General features: G+C 41.7%; 1 protein-coding gene and 1 non-coding gene across 4 annotated transcripts in view; one reads left to right on the plus strand and one right to left on the minus strand.

Moving 5' to 3' along the window:
- The first annotated feature begins 5,596 nt into the window (after positions 1-5,596).
- trnat-ugu lies at positions 5,597-5,672 on the plus strand. The gene has a single exon. It is a non-coding gene; the product is annotated as a tRNA-Thr (tRNA).
- A 3,718-nt stretch (positions 5,673-9,390) lies between these two features.
- The window catches only part of strn (striatin, calmodulin binding protein), a 92,824-nt gene continuing 84,212 nt past the window's right edge, over positions 9,391-18,002 (minus strand). For all 3 annotated transcript variants that reach the window (XM_024442973.2, XM_042302013.1, XM_042302012.1), the window contains 8 exons: positions 17,175-17,350; positions 16,673-16,720; positions 16,303-16,424; positions 15,832-15,999; positions 14,121-14,261; positions 13,566-13,667; positions 13,301-13,387; positions 9,391-12,996 (listed from right to left, as the gene is read on the minus strand). In XM_024442973.2, the coding sequence (XP_024298741.1) occupies positions 12,827-12,996; positions 13,301-13,387; positions 13,566-13,667; positions 14,121-14,261; positions 15,832-15,999; positions 16,303-16,424; positions 16,673-16,720; positions 17,175-17,350 (1,014 nt within the window). In that variant the 3' untranslated portion in view covers positions 9,391-12,826. The remainder of the gene's footprint in view (positions 12,997-13,300; positions 13,388-13,565; positions 13,668-14,120; positions 14,262-15,831; positions 16,000-16,302; positions 16,425-16,672; positions 16,721-17,174; positions 17,351-18,002) is intronic.

The following is an 18,002-nucleotide window of genomic DNA, read 5'->3' on the forward strand; positions in this document are numbered from 1 at the left end:
TGTTTGTGTCTGTTGGTGTCCTTCAAGAAATCACATTACCCTTTTAATCTCCACCATCACCATTCATTACAGATTACAGGACCACACACAGAAAGCTTTGAACCGAATGCGGCCGGTTGAATTGAATTGAGCCTGATCTGTTGGGGGTTCAGTGGGAGTTGTGGCAGGGGATCAACCTGTTTAACTTCTATTAGAGAGAAGAAAAATAGGGCTTATATTGAAGGGTTGTACAGTAACCAGCTGTTACTTAGCATTTTAGGTGAAGCGCCTCTGCCACCTTGGCTATAAATCAACATATTTCACACACAGCATATGATTATAATGGAATTTGCCTTAAAACTTAAAACAACAGCAGTAATGTGTACATTTGATTTATTTCCAACACATGTAAATAGTCATTGTACATGTTCATTATGGCCCTAAAACCTCCACGTGCATAACTCAAGTTTACTCACAACTATTCCATTGACATTGGTAGATTAAACTGAAATTGCATCCAACTCTCTATGGCTTGTTTTAAAAATAGCAATATTTTGGTAATTATTTCATTTTCAAAGAACTGAAAGTGAGAGGTTGTAATCTGAATAAAGGGAAAAAGCCATTCTTGAACATAGGGTGAGACATTCTTACTAATCTGCTAGACAACAAGTTTGGATTTAAGTATAACATTTGCATGACTGACACCTTTAGTGCGCCGTATAATGCTTTAATATTTAAGAATTTCAGACCTCCAAATTCACATTCATTATTTTAATTGGCCCGTTTAATTTTGTCTGGCTTGCCGTTCCAAATAAAATGACATATTTTTTGCTCATATAATTTAAAAAGCAGGTCGCTACGTGTAGGCCATTAGCAAATAGGTCAACTGGCTATTCATGGTGATGTTTCCACAAATAGACAGGCATTTTCCTTTCCATGGTAGCAAGATCTTATCTATTTTTGCTGACTTTATATTAAAATGTATTGTAGTGAGATCATTGTTTTCTTTCAGGATATGTATACTGAGTATCAGAGGTGGGACCAATTCATTGTTTTACAAGTAAGTCTTAGCACTCAAGTCCCAAGTCAAGACAGGTAAGTCCGAGTCAAGTCTCAAGTCAAGAGCGTCAAGTGCCAAGTCAAGTCTCAAATCCTAAACTTTGAGTTTCGAGTCTAAACAAGTCATAATGTGCTCTTTACCAAATGTAATATCATTTCATATTTTTAACAAGAGTAATAGTTAGTATATTACATTTACACAAATCATGAATACTTTTAAAAATATCTATATATTTAATACTTTCAAATGAACTTTATATTTCCATGGAAATACATGGGTAGCCATGAGAAAGACCCCCCCCCCCAATAGTGATCATCTATCGAGGATCGCTATGGGGCACAATCGGGCGATGTAGTCTTGTACACACACACACATACTCTCCCTCTCTCTCTGTCTGTGGTTGCAGTAGGCTAACATATGTCAATGGTTTAAGGAACAGCAGGCAGGATTTAGGCTACCAACTACCTAGCCAGTTGTAGCTCAATCTTGGGTGCAATGATCACGTTCCCGCACTGACTGACTGTGTGGAGGCTCATTGATTTAACGTTACGTTAGCCTACATGATACACTAGTAAAGTAATAAAATATATAGCTGTCAGCTATATTAGCCACAACTTACTTTTTGCAGCTTCAAATGTCGAACAAAGTTGGAAATTGTTGTGCATCTATCTGTAATTTCCTTCCAGCATGTTTTGCGAATTGCAATCTGTTTTTTGTTGATACAGCATCGTCTTTATATCCGAAAGTAATAATTTGGGGTATCATCTTTCCAAGGGCTCCATCTGAATTCACCCGCCGAAGTTCCTCTGCACTGCCACACACAACTTTTCCTCAGCTGGCACAATTTGATTGGCTGCTGTCCGATTCAAACTGTAATCCGTTAAATGAAGAGTTGATGCGCTGCACACTTTTTTTTAATAGTATCATTTTTTATATCTGGGCTTGGGGAGGGTATCAAGTCAGGTCGGAGTCTTAAGGCTCAAGTCCAAGTTAAGTGACGAGTCATTGGGGGCGGCAGCCTAGTGGTTAGAGCGTTGGACTAGTAACCGGAAGGTTGCAAGTTCAAACCCCCGAGCTGACAAGGTACAAATCTGTCATTCTGTCATTTTCCAAAATATACAGTACCAGTCAAAAGTTTTAGAACAGCTACTCATTCAAGGGTTTTTCTTTATTTTACTATTTTCTACACTGTAGAATAACAGTGAAGACATCAAATCTATGAAATAACACATATGGAATCATGTAGTAAACAAAAAAGTGGAAAACAAAGGAAAATATATTTGAGATTCTTCAAATAGCAACCCTTTGCCTTGATGACAGCTTTGCACTCTTGGCATTCTCTCAACCAGCTTCATGAGGTAGTCACCTGGAATACATTTCAATTAACAGATTGTTAAAAGTTAATTTGTGGAATTTATTTATTTATTAATGTGTTAGAGCCAATCAGTTGTGTTGTGACAAGATAGGAGGGTATACAGAAGATGGTCTTTTACCAAATAGGGCTAAGTCCATATTATGGCAAGAACAGCTCAAATAAGCAAAGAGAAATGACAGTCCATCGTCACTTTAAGAGATGAAGGTCAGTCAATATGGAAAATTTAAGGAACTTTGAAAGTTTCAAGTGCAGTCGTAAAAACAATCAAGCGCTATGATGAAACTGGTACTCATGAGGACCTCCACAGGAATGGCAGACTCAGAATTACCTCTGCTGCAGAGGATAAGTTCATTAGAGGTACCAGCCTCAGAAATTGCAGCAAAAATAAATGCTTCACAGAGTTCAAGTAACAGACTCGTCTCAACATCAACTGTTCAGAGGAGACCATGTGAATCAGGCCTTCATGGTCGAATTGCTTCAAATTTGTCTTTTGGTCTGGAGTCCAAATTGGAGATTTTTGGTTCCAACCACCGTGTCTTTGTGAGACGCGGTGTGGGTGAACGGATGATCTCCGCATGTATATTTCCCACCATAAAGCATGGAGGTGGTGGTGTTAGGCTGTGGGGGTGCTTTGCTGGTGACACTGTCTTTGATTTATTTAGTATTCAAGGCACACTTAACCAGCATGACTACCAAAGCATGCTGCAACGATACGCCATCCCATCTGGTTTGGGCTTTGTCGGAGTATCATTTGTTTTTCAACAGTATAATGACCCAACACACTTCCAGGCTGTGTAAGGAATATTTGACCAAGAATGAGAGTGATGGAGTGCCGCATCAGATGACCTGGCCTCCATAATCCCCCAACCTCAACCAGATTGAGATGGTTTGGGATGAGTCGGACCGCAGAGTGAAGGAAAAGCAGCAAACAAGTGCTCAGAATATGTGGGACCTCCTTCAAGACTGTTGGAAAAGCATTCTAGGTGAGTCTGGTTGAGAGAGTGCCAAGAGTGAGCAAAGGTGTTATCAAGGCAAAGGGTGGCTATTTGAAGAATCTCAAATATAAAATATATTTTGATGTGTTTAACCATTTTTTGGTTACTACATGACTCCATATGTGTTGTTTCATAGTTTTGAAGTCTTCACTATAATTCTGCAATGTAAAAAAAATTAAGAAAAACCCTTGAATGAGTAGATGTTCTAAAACTTTTGACTGGTAGTGTATATAAATTCCAGTCGTACTTAATCAAACGCCTTTTCAAAGTCAGCTGTGAGTACCAGCCCTGGTTTCCCAGATCTTTCATTGTGTTCAGTACTTGTCTTATATTATCTCCACTGTATTGTCCATGCAAAAAACCTTTCTGATTAGGATGAATAATATCCAACAATATATTTTAAATTCTTTGCGCTTTGCATTTAAAAAATAAATAAAATGGCATCACAACACTGCAGTATAAGGGGCCTCCAGTTTTTGAAATGGACTGGATCTTTATATTTACCACTTGGATCCTGTTTCAGTAATAAGGAAATCAGACCTTGTTGAGTATCTGATAATCTACCATTTTAATAGGAGTGGTTAAAACATACCAATAACGGTCCTCTGAGTACATCAAAAAGGTTTAGTATACCTCCACCGGTATGCCATCCAGCCCTGGACTTTTCCCAGACTTAAATGCTTTAATTGCATCAAGAAGTTCCTCCTCTGTAATTTAGCCTTCACATGAGTCTTTCTGTACAGATGGTAATTTTACATTCTTCTTCTTATTTCTTTATCCATACAATTACCTTCAGTTAGTGGAGATGGAGGAGACAAACAAAAACATATGCTTAAAGTACTTTGCCTCTTCTTTCAAAACATTGTTTGGTGAATCATAGATGACTCCATCAGTTCCATCAAATTTCGGTAAATTATTTTTGGTTGCATTTCTATGTTGAAGAAAAACATATATATTTGACGCATTTTTCCCCATTTCCATCCAGTTCGTATTATTGTTTATAATAGATTACACTTGATCTTTCTTGAATAGGTCCCTCAATTTCTTTTTCTCTTCTTCTAAATCATTCTGGGTAGTTTTTATTGCTTTCTGTTTGTCCTTCCATTTCCTTTGTTAATATGGACTCTTTTGACCGAAATTGCTTTGTTTTAGAGATGAGTACCTGAAATACCCAGCTTCGCACAACTGAACTCGATTACAGTGCTGCAATCACCATAATTACTACAGTATTAGGCTGCAGGTATAAGTCATAGTGGCATCTATAGAGGAAAATAGAGAGAGAAATGTTAAGTATCTCAAAAAAGTATTTGTCCCCCCCACCCACTGTGCTGATTACAAACAGTATTCTGGACTTTAAATGGATATATATATAACTAGCCACTGTTATAAGTACAGTTTTAACATATTACCTTTATGAGGTATAAGAAAGAGAAGCGGAGTCTGATGGGCAGAAAGGTAAACAAAATACTGGGATAGAGGACAGAACGGGCGGTTACTATACTGGTTGGAGAAAGGAGGACAGGAAAAGAACAGAATAAGATGGGGCAGAAGAAAGATTGAAAGAGGAAGTGCTAGTTGGCAGATGGGCACCCTATTCCTTACATAACCTTAGTGCACTGCTTTTGACCATGTGCTCTGGTCAAATGTGCACCATGTAGTGAATAGGGTGCCTTTTGGGAAGCACACCAGGCCACTCATCCATCTCCTAGGCTTTGATTGGGTGTCAACATGTCAAAGCTAACTGAACTAGACTGAACTAACTGAACTGGACTAAGGTGAGGTGCTGCCATGTAGTCAACAAACCACTCGTCATCTGTACAGCACTACTCCCCTTAGGGCTGTCAAACAGACTTAAAACAGAGCCCTATGGGTCCTGGTCAATAGTAGAGCACTACATAGGGATTAGTGTGCCATTTGGAACACACACCAGGCCCCCTCCTTCACCATCATGCTTAATGAACATCCTAAGAGAGACATTTTTGACAGATGGGAGTGATGGATATTGATGGAGAGAGAGAGGGGAGAGGGGGAGAGGGGGAGAGATAATACATGATGTTGTCAGACTTAACTGCACTGCCTCCCTTTTCCCCCCTCAACTAGAAGAGGACAAGAGAAATGTCAGAACAAGATATTTGATATGGTCATTAGGACATGCGTTCATGCAAACAAAGCAACTCACAGAACTTTGGTCCCATGTAGCTCAGTTGGTAGAGCATGGTGCTTGTAATGCCAGGGTTGTGGGTTTGATTCCCATGGGGGACCAGTATGAAAAATGTACGTACTCACTACTGTAAGTCGCTCAGGATAAGGGGGTGTGCTAAGTTAATTAAATGTATCTATTAACACTGACAGTGACCCATTACTTCAATAACACCCTGGTGTTGCCAGCACCATGGTCTAACACACTCAGCCATCTTGCAATGTAAGAGATGTTTGAATTGATTCATTACAATAGCTAGGCATTATTAACTCGGTTCAAATACAGTACAGGTGTGTTCTTGTGTTTTTCCCAGTGATAGTTTGGACTGAAGGTCCATCTCAACCCCAGGGATCTTAAAATCAGGCTCCCGAGTGGTTTACTTTTGCCAGGCACTGCATTTCAGTGCTTGAGGCGTCACTATGGACACCCTGGTTCGAATCCAGGCTGCATCACAACCGGGATTTGGAGTCCCATAGGGCGGCGCACAATTGGCCCAGCGTCGTCCGGGTTTGGCCAGTGTAAGCCGTCAATGTAAATAAGAATTTGTTCTAAACAGACTTGCCTAGTTAAATAAAGAAATAGAAATACACTGGGGCAAAAAAGTATTTAGTCAGCCACCAATTGTGCAAGTTCTCCCACTTAAAAAGATGAGAGAGGCCTATAATTTTCATCATAGGTACACTTCAACTATGACAGACAAAATTAGAAAAAAATCTAGAAAATCACATTGTAGGATTTTTTATGAATTTATTTGCAAATTATGGCTGACTAAATACTTTTTTGCCCCACTGTATAAGAGCGTATCATCCAAAAAGGGGGTCATTCCAATGTGGGTGAGTTGCCACACACAGGATTTTAAATGACTTATTTGACAATTAAAAACATATATAAAGCTGCTCCAGCCAGAGGAACAATACACACATAAAAATATAAACTTGATAAAGCCTTAAGGCTTATTTCCATTGTGTGCAACAGGATGGCAGGCAGGCAATGTTGACACTCATTGCAACTTAGAAAAACAACATGAATAGTATGGTTTGGGTGGGATGGGTTTCCAGGGATTAGACACAATACGTCTCTTGCAAGAATGATTTAAGATTTGTGTAATCCTACAGACTTTGTTTACTTTGTGAAACAAAGATGATTGACTTCCCCCAGAAACATTTGATTAAATAGCAGGCTTAATCTAAACAGAGGCTTCTATCATCTGCATCTATTTAAAAAACACATGAGAATCTCCATCGAAATCGCTTGAAAAACGACAAAAGAAAATGTACATAAAATTGTATTGTAGATCTACTTAAAATTCATATAGTACACATATACTCATTAAAATCCATGAGTCCCACCAAGCCGGGAGCCGGGGGAGTTGAATTGTCTTCAAGCTCATCCCAGCCGGGAGCCGGGGGAGTTGAATTGTCTTCAAGCTCATCCCTTCACAGTACTGTGTTTACATTTTTTTTGTTGCCTCCCCAACACTCCCTGCTGTTTTAGTTAATGACTGAAATAAGATTCCCTCCAGGATATGCAGCCGCATTAAACAGAGAAAAGGGAGGAAAAAGACTTGGCTCTCTGGTAGTGCTTGCCGTGCGGTAGCAGAGAGAACAGTCTATGACTAAGGTGACTGGAGTCTTTGACAGTTGTTTGGGCCTTCCTCTGACATGCCTAGTACATAGGTCCCGGATGGCAGGAAGCTTGGCCCAGAGATGTACTGGGCTGTACGTACTACCCTCTGTAGCGCCTTACGGTCGGATGCCGAGCAGTTGCCATACCAGGCCGTGATGCAACCAGTCATGATGCTCTCAATGGTGCAGCTGTAAAAATTTGAGTACCTGGGGACCCATGCCAAATCTTTTCAGTCTCCTGCGGGGGAAAAGGTGTTGTCATGCCCTCTTCACGACTTTCTTAGTGTGTTTGAACCATGATAGTTTCTTGGTGATGTGGACACCAAGGACCTTGAAACTCTCGACCTGCTCCACTACAGCCCCGTCGATGTGAATGGGGGCGTGCTCTGCCCTCCTTTTCCTGTAGTCCACGATCAGCTCCTACGTCTCGCACACGTTGAGGGAGAGGTTGTTGTCTCCGACCTCGTCTCTATAGGCTGGTCTCATCATTGTCGGTGATCAAGCCTACCACTGTTGTGTCGTCATTGTGTATTGGACAATTTTCCAATCTTTTTGATGAGGAATCTTTCAGTTCATGATTTGAAACATCAGTTAAACACACTTTAACTGACAACCTCCGTCATCTCTTCTCCCTTCCTCAGTTGGTGTCGGGCCGGCGTCTTCTTCTCCCTGCCCTTTGCCAGTTGGTTCTCCTTACTCTCCCCCATACGGCCCCTGATGGAACGCTTGTTCCATGCCCCAACTGGTGTGTAGCCACACCTGCCTCGAATGCCCATGACCTCATCTTCCTAATGGATGGCTCCTGCAGTATGGGCACCGCCCACTTTGCCACCCTACTCAAGTTTGTCGCCAATGTTACGTCGACGTTCGACATCTCCACCATGGACACACTTGGTGCTAGTGCAGTACACAAATGAGCAGAGGTTGGAGATATGCCTTGGGGAATATGGTGGAAAGAAGGAGCTGTTGGATGCCATTTTGGGGATAAGCTACTGGAGCGGGGGGACCAGCACAGGGTGGCCATTGCGTTCACCACCCGGGAAGTTTCCAGCCAACCTAACAGGAGTAAGCAGGTCATAGTAGTTATCACTGACGGCGTTCATATGACGACATCAGGTCCCCTGCTCTGGCCACTCAACAGTTAGGTAAGTAAGGTGGGGAGGGAGGGTCAAGAGCTGAGTGGCTAAGAGGGAACAATGGGGGGTGGAAAATAATTGTAGCAGGGCAGATGCCACATTTGAAGACTGAAAATACACCTCTCATTCATTTTTAAGGTACCATTTGGGTGACTTGAGTGAATGAAAGCAAGGTTTCACTTTCCACATTGTTGCTTTCATCCATTTAATCACCAGAGACAACCTTGATGGAGAAAAGGTTCATTTAAATTTAAGTATTTGAATGGAGCAAGGAACTGATATATGGTGTGTGTATTGTGTGTCTGTGTAAACAGGTATAAGTGCCTACTCCATTGGTATTGCTTGGACTTCCCAGGAGCAGCTAGAAGACATAGCCAGTGAGCCAGTCAAGGAGCACTCGTTCTTCATGGAGGACTTTGATGACCTCCATAAGCTGGTGCCCACTATCGTACACAACATCTGTCAAGAGTTCAACTCACAACCCCAAAACTGAACCCTTAAGTAGAACACACCAAAACGACGGTCAGCTGAGCGTACAACAGAGTGCCTCTGACCAGAATATCAGGTCGCATTTTCTGGTCATTTTCCAACGATCCTACATGTTAAATTGGCAAAGAAAACAGGCACTGCTCCCTATGACCCCACGGCGGAAGTAATTGATGTAACGGCCTACTACTTCGCTCGGCTGACCACCATTCTGGTGTGTGTGGTCTCTTACACACTGGGAGAAGTACTACATTGTCAACAAATGGTACTTAAGTACATTCCAGCTCTATATGTATTTAAATAATATACAACATAAAACATGTTTTGAAAAGTATTATTGTTAGGACTTTTGACTGGTATAAACATTGCTATTGGATTACAATTAATACGTAATATGGGGTTACTTAAAGTATTAATCAAATAGAAATATATTTTCCTATAGGTAGGTATACACTTGAAATGGAAAATGTGTGAATGTTGAAGCAATGAAAGGCATTATTCTAAAGGTGGGAAACAAATACTACATTACCAGTATGATATACAACATATTCCTTTATTGTTGTTATTGATAAATCTGTCACTCTCCCATCTGAGAAAAAATACAATACATCATGAAAAAAAAGAATAAACTATAATGACAATAATTATATGTACTGTATGTACAGTCCAATTAGCATATTTATCAAATTCACATCTTAAAAGAATTCTCTATACAACTGGAGGTTAAAAGGGGAATTACTTTGATTTACAACAGGCAAACTTGGCTTCGCCCAATGCTTTGTGTTTTGTTTTCCCATTGGTTATTAATAGGTTCTTTGTTTTGTGTGATCTTTTCATACACTTTGTAGTGCTTGTAAGCAACACCCCCTGCTGCTCAGAACGGACAAGTGAATTTTAGACGCATATCTATGAGTCACCATTTAGACTAGAGCACTCTGCTTTTACACTGCCTATAACAACACGATAATTCTTTGTTCAAATCCTAGTTCTTGTCTGACTCCTGGTTCTGGAGGACCACTGTTTGCTTGGTTATTATTATTCCAATTGAGGACCGTATGCAGTCTTGATGGACAAACAGCGAACTAACAGGTCTCAAAAACGACAGCTCAATCAAACAGGTTTGGAGAAAACTAGTATCTAAATTGGTTCTCCATGACCAAAAACACACACAAAAAGAAACACTATCTTATGGTCAAGCCCTCACTATTCTGTCATTCAAATGGACATTAAGCCCATTAAAAGACATGAAATGTGAGCCAACCTGGTGAAATATGCTTCTTCCACATTGTGAGCAGCAGGGGGCCATATACTAACTCCTCTTTTGTTCAACTACTCAGTGTTGTGATGAGACTACTGTACGTTTACCACGACAAGCGCACCCATACATACTGACTCCATTTCACATCACCATGTTTAGCCACTCAATATACTGTGTTAATAAATATCTTTTTTTTTATATATATACTTTAAAACTGTACATGTTTTCTGTTCGCTCCCTTACATTGTCTAAAATTACCTGACACCAAAGAAAAATAAAAAGGAAAAAAAATCTTTGTACAACGCAAGCACACCGAATTCCCCACAGATTTTGATCCATCCTCATCATTCAACAGTCCTTATTTTAGAGACCATAGCATTTGGTAGATAGCGAAATTCTAATCTCTCACATGTTCAACTGCAGATGAGACAATTTTGAGAATAAATGACAAAAATCTTTCTTGTTTTGTAGTGCTCACAACCAAAGGCATACAACTTGTGATAAGACCGGCAAATCTCCAACCATTCCACTACAAAAGAAACAAAGTACACAAATCCCAAGGAATAACTCCTAAATGTTCAAGTAAAACAGAAAATATTCTTTAAAAAAATATTTACCTGTATTTAACAAGGATTGACCTTTTTCACCAACCATGTAGAGTAAATAAAAAACTAGTAATTGCTCAAAATAATTTGACAAAATTCTATTTTCAAACAGTTATTACTTAAAGTATTTACCCTGCTTTCTGACCAGAGCTGGTCATATCGCCTAAACACAGGAGCGTAGCTTGTGTGCAGTTGAGTACTGAGAGACCTCAGTTCTGCTGTCAAAAATGGGAGCCAAGGGGCTAACTCAGCACAGGGGCAAGCAGGATATCTATGAAGAAACGATCTTAGCAGTCATAGCCAACTTAGCATTAGCAAAATATCTAACTTAGCATTATAAGCTGAAAGAGCCAACTTAACGGTCGCAGCAAACTTTAAATGTGCAGGCTCTCTTCGAAGCATCTTGTCGTTGTAAGACAATACTTGGTTGATTCTTTTGGCTTAAATGACACGGAGGCATAAATAAATACACAGGTCAAAAAAAAAAAAATCTAATGAAAAAATCGTTTCACTGCAAGCCATTTTTCAGTGCAGTTTGTCAGGTTGCTCAACTATAAATACACGATAAAGCAGCATGTATTCAAATGAGGTCAAACCACAACATTGATCAATCAATTCCATTAAATTGTGAAACAAAGTTTGAGTAATTCATCTACCGCTAGCAAAGTGTCAATGGACAGATCTTGTTAAGAGTTAACGCTTCTACTTATGTTGGTACAGTATATTACAATGTTGTTGTCCTATTTATGTAAAGAATGGAACATCCAAACAACAAGAGAGGCACTCCTTGTACCTAGGCGAGCTGAAGCTGGAGCATAAAAGCATTTACAATTGAATTGGAAACTAAATAAAGTTGAAGGATGTGGCCTGGTTAAGTCAGTGTTTTGGCTGTGTACAGGCAATTTGGATTTGAACACTGATTCAACACTGAAGCAAAGCAAGCTGGAATACAAGGATGGCTTACTCACTTAGGTGACAGATTCATATGGGCTAATATGTAGGAATTCTGTTAGCAAAGTTTCATCAAACAACTCAATTATTTTCATGGGGTTGGCTTTTCAAGAGGGTGCAAAGCAAGAGTATGGACAATAGGCACTACTTAAAAAGCTACATTTTTACTTGTTTTAGAGATGAATTAATGGAGTCATTTCCAATTCATTGTGATTACATACAAAACCACATGGACATATACAAAAGGCTATAATAAATCACACACCAAGGAAATGCAGGCTCATGGCCTTTACTTCAACTTCAAACTGACTTTCAGGTTTCTTTAAACTTATTTACCATTTTTCTTATTCAGGGGGACTCGAGTTCTGCACGCTACTGTATATTTCAGTGGATTGGAGGGCATGGTGGATCTCAACTCACTCGTTCAATAATTTAAACAGTACTGTGACTATTGACCACTAACCACTATATGCTGTGTACATCTGATGCAAATATAATTATTTTTAAACTCAGTTTTATGGATCAAATGGAATAGACAATGTCCAGTACTATGTTGGACAATAAATTATAACTTGTTGTTGAACACCCTGCCCACTCCTACTTTGCACACAAACTGTAAAATAACTTTGTCTGCAAGACTGACGAAAAAGGCACAGTTTCATGAAATCTTTGAAAACGATGACATTGAAGACACAGGCAGTCTTAGGGGTGCCCGGGGAGGGGGGAGAATACGAGGATTGTGTTTCTGTTAGTTAGGAAACGAACGCAATGTTTCTAAACGAGAGTACAGGTCTTGAGAATTTCCTGGATATCCGCTTGGTCTTTGTGATGTTTGACCACATCTCCTTCTGGTTTGGCTGTAGCACCCAGGCCCGCCCGGGTGGAAGGATAGTATCGTAGCCCTCTTTCTCTCAAAACTCTCACGTTCACCCCTTTCAGCCTTCAAACCATCAGGTGTCTAACCATCCCTCTCGACTGCCACTGGTCAAGACTCAGACACCAGTGGCTAGTTACCCATCCACCTCACTACATTTCCTTCCACACTGCCTTTGAGTTGGGCTCCAACTCCCATCTCTCCCTTCAGTTACAACACAACTCCGCCCCTTTTTGATGGTCCTTCGAGCCGGACGCAGCTGTTAGCCATTGGGATTTGCGGTCATACGAAGACCTTGGCGAGCGCGTCGGCCCCGGCGCTGCCGATGTAGCACTTGGTGGGGTGGAAGGCCACGTCGTGGATGGCCTCGTCCGACTTCTTGCGGTGCGCTGTGAATTCCTGGATGCACGTTTTGCTCTCCATGTTCCACAGGCGGATGGAGCAGTCGTGGCCTAACAGGGCGGAGGATGGATGAGAACAAAAATATAAAGAAACAGGAACAAAAATATAAAGAAATAGGGAGGTAGAGTGAGAGAGGACGAAAGAGAGCTAGAGGGAAACGTTACAATTCTAAAACTGCCTTTTAGTGAAAGTTACCACAAGAAAGATCGAAGGGGGCTTCCGTTTCTGTGCTCAGATATTTGCCACACTGTCAGTTTGTATCTCCAGTTATGCAAGGAACAATATTGCTGTAATTACATGAAACGCTAACCAACATAAACACTAGTACTTCCCCGTTTCCAGATAAATACTTACTGCCAGACATCAGGTACAAGCCGTTGGGATCCACAGCTAAACTGGTGACTGCGTCCAGGTGGGCTACCATGGAGTGAATACATTTCCCTGTAATAGGAACCCGGGATGAGTACAAAAATCACTGTCCTCAATGTTGTATTTATACCAACTGTTATAAGTACACTTTATATAGTGACAAAATGTGTTTGTCTTACTATGTATACATTTGATTTAAATTTGAATTCCAGCTGGAATGCCAGTTCAAAATGACAGCCTTCTAGCTCACCCGTGTTGTTGTCGAAGAACTGGATGTGTCGGTCCTCCTGGGCCGTGATGGTGATGGGCAGAGTGGGGTGACTCAGCACCTTGTTGATCTTGCACGGGGCTTCTGTGTGTGACAAGACATGGAAGTCAATTGAACATTGCCCGATTAACCTTTCTCATTTACATTTAGTCATTTGTCAGAACAACAGGGTAAATGGGAGTTATAACTCGAGACAAACTGATTCTAAAGTAGGGAGTAGAAAGGAAAAGCCACAGAGCTATAACATACTTGGTGGGCACTAGGGTTATATTGCAGACTGTACTGATATACCAGCTGCTATAGCCTATTGCTAATAAAACAAATAAATAGCTAGGGAAGCTTTCTGTAGAGAGTACACCAACAAAATAAAAGTATGACTTTTAATGCACAAACAAACATTTATGTTGTGACAAGAGGGGTAAAGGGTGTTGACAGGAAGAGCACAAGAATAGGCAGTGAGCACATAGTGCACTCAATTACTCTCTTTTGAGTTACAAATCTATACAGTCACTGTGTAGAAATGGCAGCGGAGCTTACCGGGCTCTCCGGTCTGGTCCAGCTTGAGGATCAGCTGCCGCGTCTCCATGTTGAAGAGTCCGATCTCCCCCGTGCTGAACGACGTCACCATGTGGGCCGGCTCACTGCACACCAGGTCCACTGACGTGGGGACGCCCAGTTCTGAAACCGACAGAGTTGGAAAGGTTATGAGCTAATCTTAGAGCAGGAGTTATGTTGAAGGGGGCAGGATTTGAGTGTGGTGATCATAGAAATAGAATGCCATTCTATACATCTATTTCTATGGTGGTGACCTGGTCCTAGGTCAGACCTTTTTTATGGGGCTGATAGTGTCCTGAATTGAGCTAATTCTAGATCAGTTTCACTCTGAATCAGACAGAGGTAGAGAGGTTAGGGTTTGGCTGTGGGGACCTGGCTGGTCCTAGGTCAGACCTCTTTTTGGGGCACGTAGAGTTCTGAATTGACTCAGAGGTTCCCAAACTGTTTTGACCCGCAACCCCACCATGTAAAAAAAGTTATGTAATCAACATTGGGACTATGACAGTCTATTACAAAATCAGTCATATAATTTAAAAAATATATATATATTATTATTATTTTGAATTTGACCCCTTTTTCTCTTCAATTTCATTTTATCCAATTGTTTTAGTAGCTACTATCTTGTCTCCTCGCTACAACTCCTGTACGGGCTCGGGAGAGACGAAGGTTGAAAGTCATGCGTCCTCTGATACATAACCCAACCAAGTCGCACTGCTTCTTAACACAGCGCGCATCCAACCCGGAAGCCAGCCGCACCAATGTGTGAGGAAACACGGTGCACCTGGCAACCTTGGTTTTAGCGCGCACTGTGCCCGGCCCGCCACAGGAGTCGCTGGTGTGCGATGAGACAAGGATATCCCTACCGGCCAAGCCCTTCCTAACCCGGACGACGCTAGGCCAATTGTGCGTCGCCCCACTGACCTCCCGGTCGCGGCCGGTTATGACAGAGCCTGGGCGCGAACCCAGGGTCTCTGGTGGCACAGCTGGCGCTGCAGTACAGCGCCCTTAACCACTGTGCCACCCGGGAGGCCCAGTCATATTATTTTTGACAGTTTTTCAATCTGAAGACAGTATGGTTTGAAGTGACTGAAATGCATCAGAAAGGCATTGGGAAGTTCAGAAGATCAGCAGGCGATAATATTGTATGACTTTCTGTGTAGAAAAGAACATCATTGATGATGTGCCTGGTCTTGTCAATTCTATTCTAATGGCTTGTGGGCATAGTAGCATAAACCATTCAAAAGAAGGACACATTTGTAGGAAGAAAACAGAAACCCCTCTGATTCTTACAACCGCATCTATCGGCTACCTTCTATGAACCAAGCGTCAATTTTCTCTCGCGAACCCATTTTGTTTTTTTCATCGGGCATGGTGTCGCGACCCCTAGTTTGGGAAACCCCGGAGTAACTCTTTATGGAGCGGATTCAAGGTCATTGTATAGTGTACAATTGCAAATATATTTTATAAGCTGATCCCAGAGCAGTGGTTATGTGGGACAGTCTGTGTAAGAGGGTCAATTAGGTGCTTTGTAAGCTGATTCTAGAGCAGGCACTGTGGAACATTAGGTGAAAATGTGTAAGGCATCTGTTTTGAATTGAAATGAATTGATCCTAGAGCAGTGTTTGTACGGGGCAGCCAAAGTAAGTCTATTGGGGGATCATTTCGTCGATCTGATCTGCGTTCAGCTATTCACCTCCTTTCTCGTTGAAGACGGCGAGTGCGGGGGAGGTGTTGGCAGCGTTCCACAGGCGCACAGTGCCGTCCCCAGAGCAGGAGAGCAGGCGCTGGTGGGCCGAGCTGTAAACCACTCCCCACACTGAGTCAGTGTGACCAAGCAGTGCCCCCCGCAGCACCGAGGGCTCTATGGCAGGAAAGAGAGAGGGAGAGTTAGGAGGGAGAGGGAAAGAGATGAGGGAGAGATGCAGATTTAAGAGATGGGGAGAGTTAAGAGGGAGGGGAAAAGGAGAGAGAGAAATGATAGAGAACGAAAGATCATGTGGAGACAGGGGGAAAAAAAGAGTTGGATAAAGACAGAAGAGTGAAAGAGGATGAAAGGAGTGTCAGGTGGAAAGAATCAAGCGATCAGTGAAGAGATGAAGAGAATATGAAACAAGAGAAATGTGCTAATAATCAGAGGTGTAGCTAAGGCATCTTGGGGGTGTACCATATGAGTCATAGGGGTCGATATTGGGGTTGGGGGTGTTCCAGCTCTGAATGGTTCCATCCACCCCCCCACTGAAGCACTGCTCCCCTGTAGAGCTCATGGTCACACACAACACCGCACCCCTACAGAACACAGGAAAACTCATCTCATTATTAACTACAACTTGTTTTGGCGAAGACAAAACACAACATCTCACTCCTACAGGAGAAAGTGGCAATACCTGTCATTATAGAATTCAACAATTTTTCTTTCACTTATGCAAAGATAAAAGTTAATTTGCTTGAACAAATGATTCATGTATACAAGAATATCGGTCCAGCTGTCCATTTATAAAAAGGTTGGGTTATAGTGGATAAGGAAGGTTACTCACCGATGGGCCCGGAATGTATAGATGGGCTCCACATCTAGGGCAGCACACCTAGAAAGACAGACAGGGGATATAACTACCTTTGATGTACATATTCAACGAACATACGCTAAGTAGAACAAAATGTCCCATTACAGCCATTAGAAATGCATAAGCAGAAAAAGGCATGCTTTAGCTATCGATTGTCTTTTCGCAATAGTGCTCTTAACAATTCCAAATGACTCTTACCCCATTGAAAGTGACCAAGTTACCCACGTTCACTACTTAGGTACCTGCTTAAAAGCATCATTGTCTTTGACTGGCAGCTGGGTCGTATTCATTAGTGCACACCGAGAGTTTCTACTGTGTATCGCTCTTATCTTGGTCAGGTCGTCATTGTAAAGAGAATGTGTTCTCAATTACTTACCTGGTTAAAAATAAAGGCAAACATTTGAATTGTTTTGGGTCTAGTAAATACAACCCAGGTGTTTGACTGACAACAGTGTAGGCCTATGTGAGCTCTTACTTCTTGGCGGGGGCGGTCTTCTGGAGGTTCCACAGTTTGAGGGTGTGGTCCTCGGAGGCAGTGACCAAGACGGGCTCCACGGGGTGGAAGGCCAGGCCCCGGATGGAGTCAAAGTGGCTCCGCAGCGTGAACTTGGGGCTCCATGTCTTCCGCAGCGCATCCTGACTGTTGGTCACCTGAGTTAAAATGACAAAGAGTTTCAATATCAATTGGAGATATGCAACAAAATGCAAGTTATGCCCACAGATGTCCCCCTTCTGACCACCTCCTCCCTTTGCTCAAGCCATGTGGTTCCCTCTTGATTGTCTCTCCATCTGTTTGAGGCAACAACTCCGGCTGAAAATCGCAGTCCAGACCTACCGTCTTACAGCTGTTATTTGCTTGTTTTTTGTTTTGCTTTTTCAAGCAAGCACTTATTATTAGGATTCAAGCCTAAGTGCTGTACAATAATGTTTCAGAAGGTATAGCAAGCTAGGGAGTCACTAGTTTTGACTTATTTATTTCAATTTACAAAAAGTAACTTACGTGGTCACGCCAGACAAAAAAAAAAAGCGTTGTTTCTGTTTGCAATGCAAGTTCAGTGGCGCTATGCTCTTCACCGAGTCTGCTAAATATGTCTGCAATGTGCCTCTTGTGCTTGACCCCGGTCACTGCTTATCCTTTTCATTTCCTGCTTGTTAGAGCTGCAACATCTTAGTATGAAAGTTACCATACAAACGTTAATGTTATCTAACGCACACAAATCCATTCCTATTTTGAGATGAGTGTGTCCATTATATAAATATAATTCTAACACTAAGGTGTCCTCCCACACTGGGTCCAACTGAG

The sequence above is a fragment of the Oncorhynchus tshawytscha genome, linkage group LG02 (genome assembly GCF_018296145.1).
Source record: "Oncorhynchus tshawytscha isolate Ot180627B linkage group LG02, Otsh_v2.0, whole genome shotgun sequence".
NCBI classification, from domain to species: domain Eukaryota; kingdom Metazoa; phylum Chordata; class Actinopteri; order Salmoniformes; family Salmonidae; genus Oncorhynchus; species Oncorhynchus tshawytscha.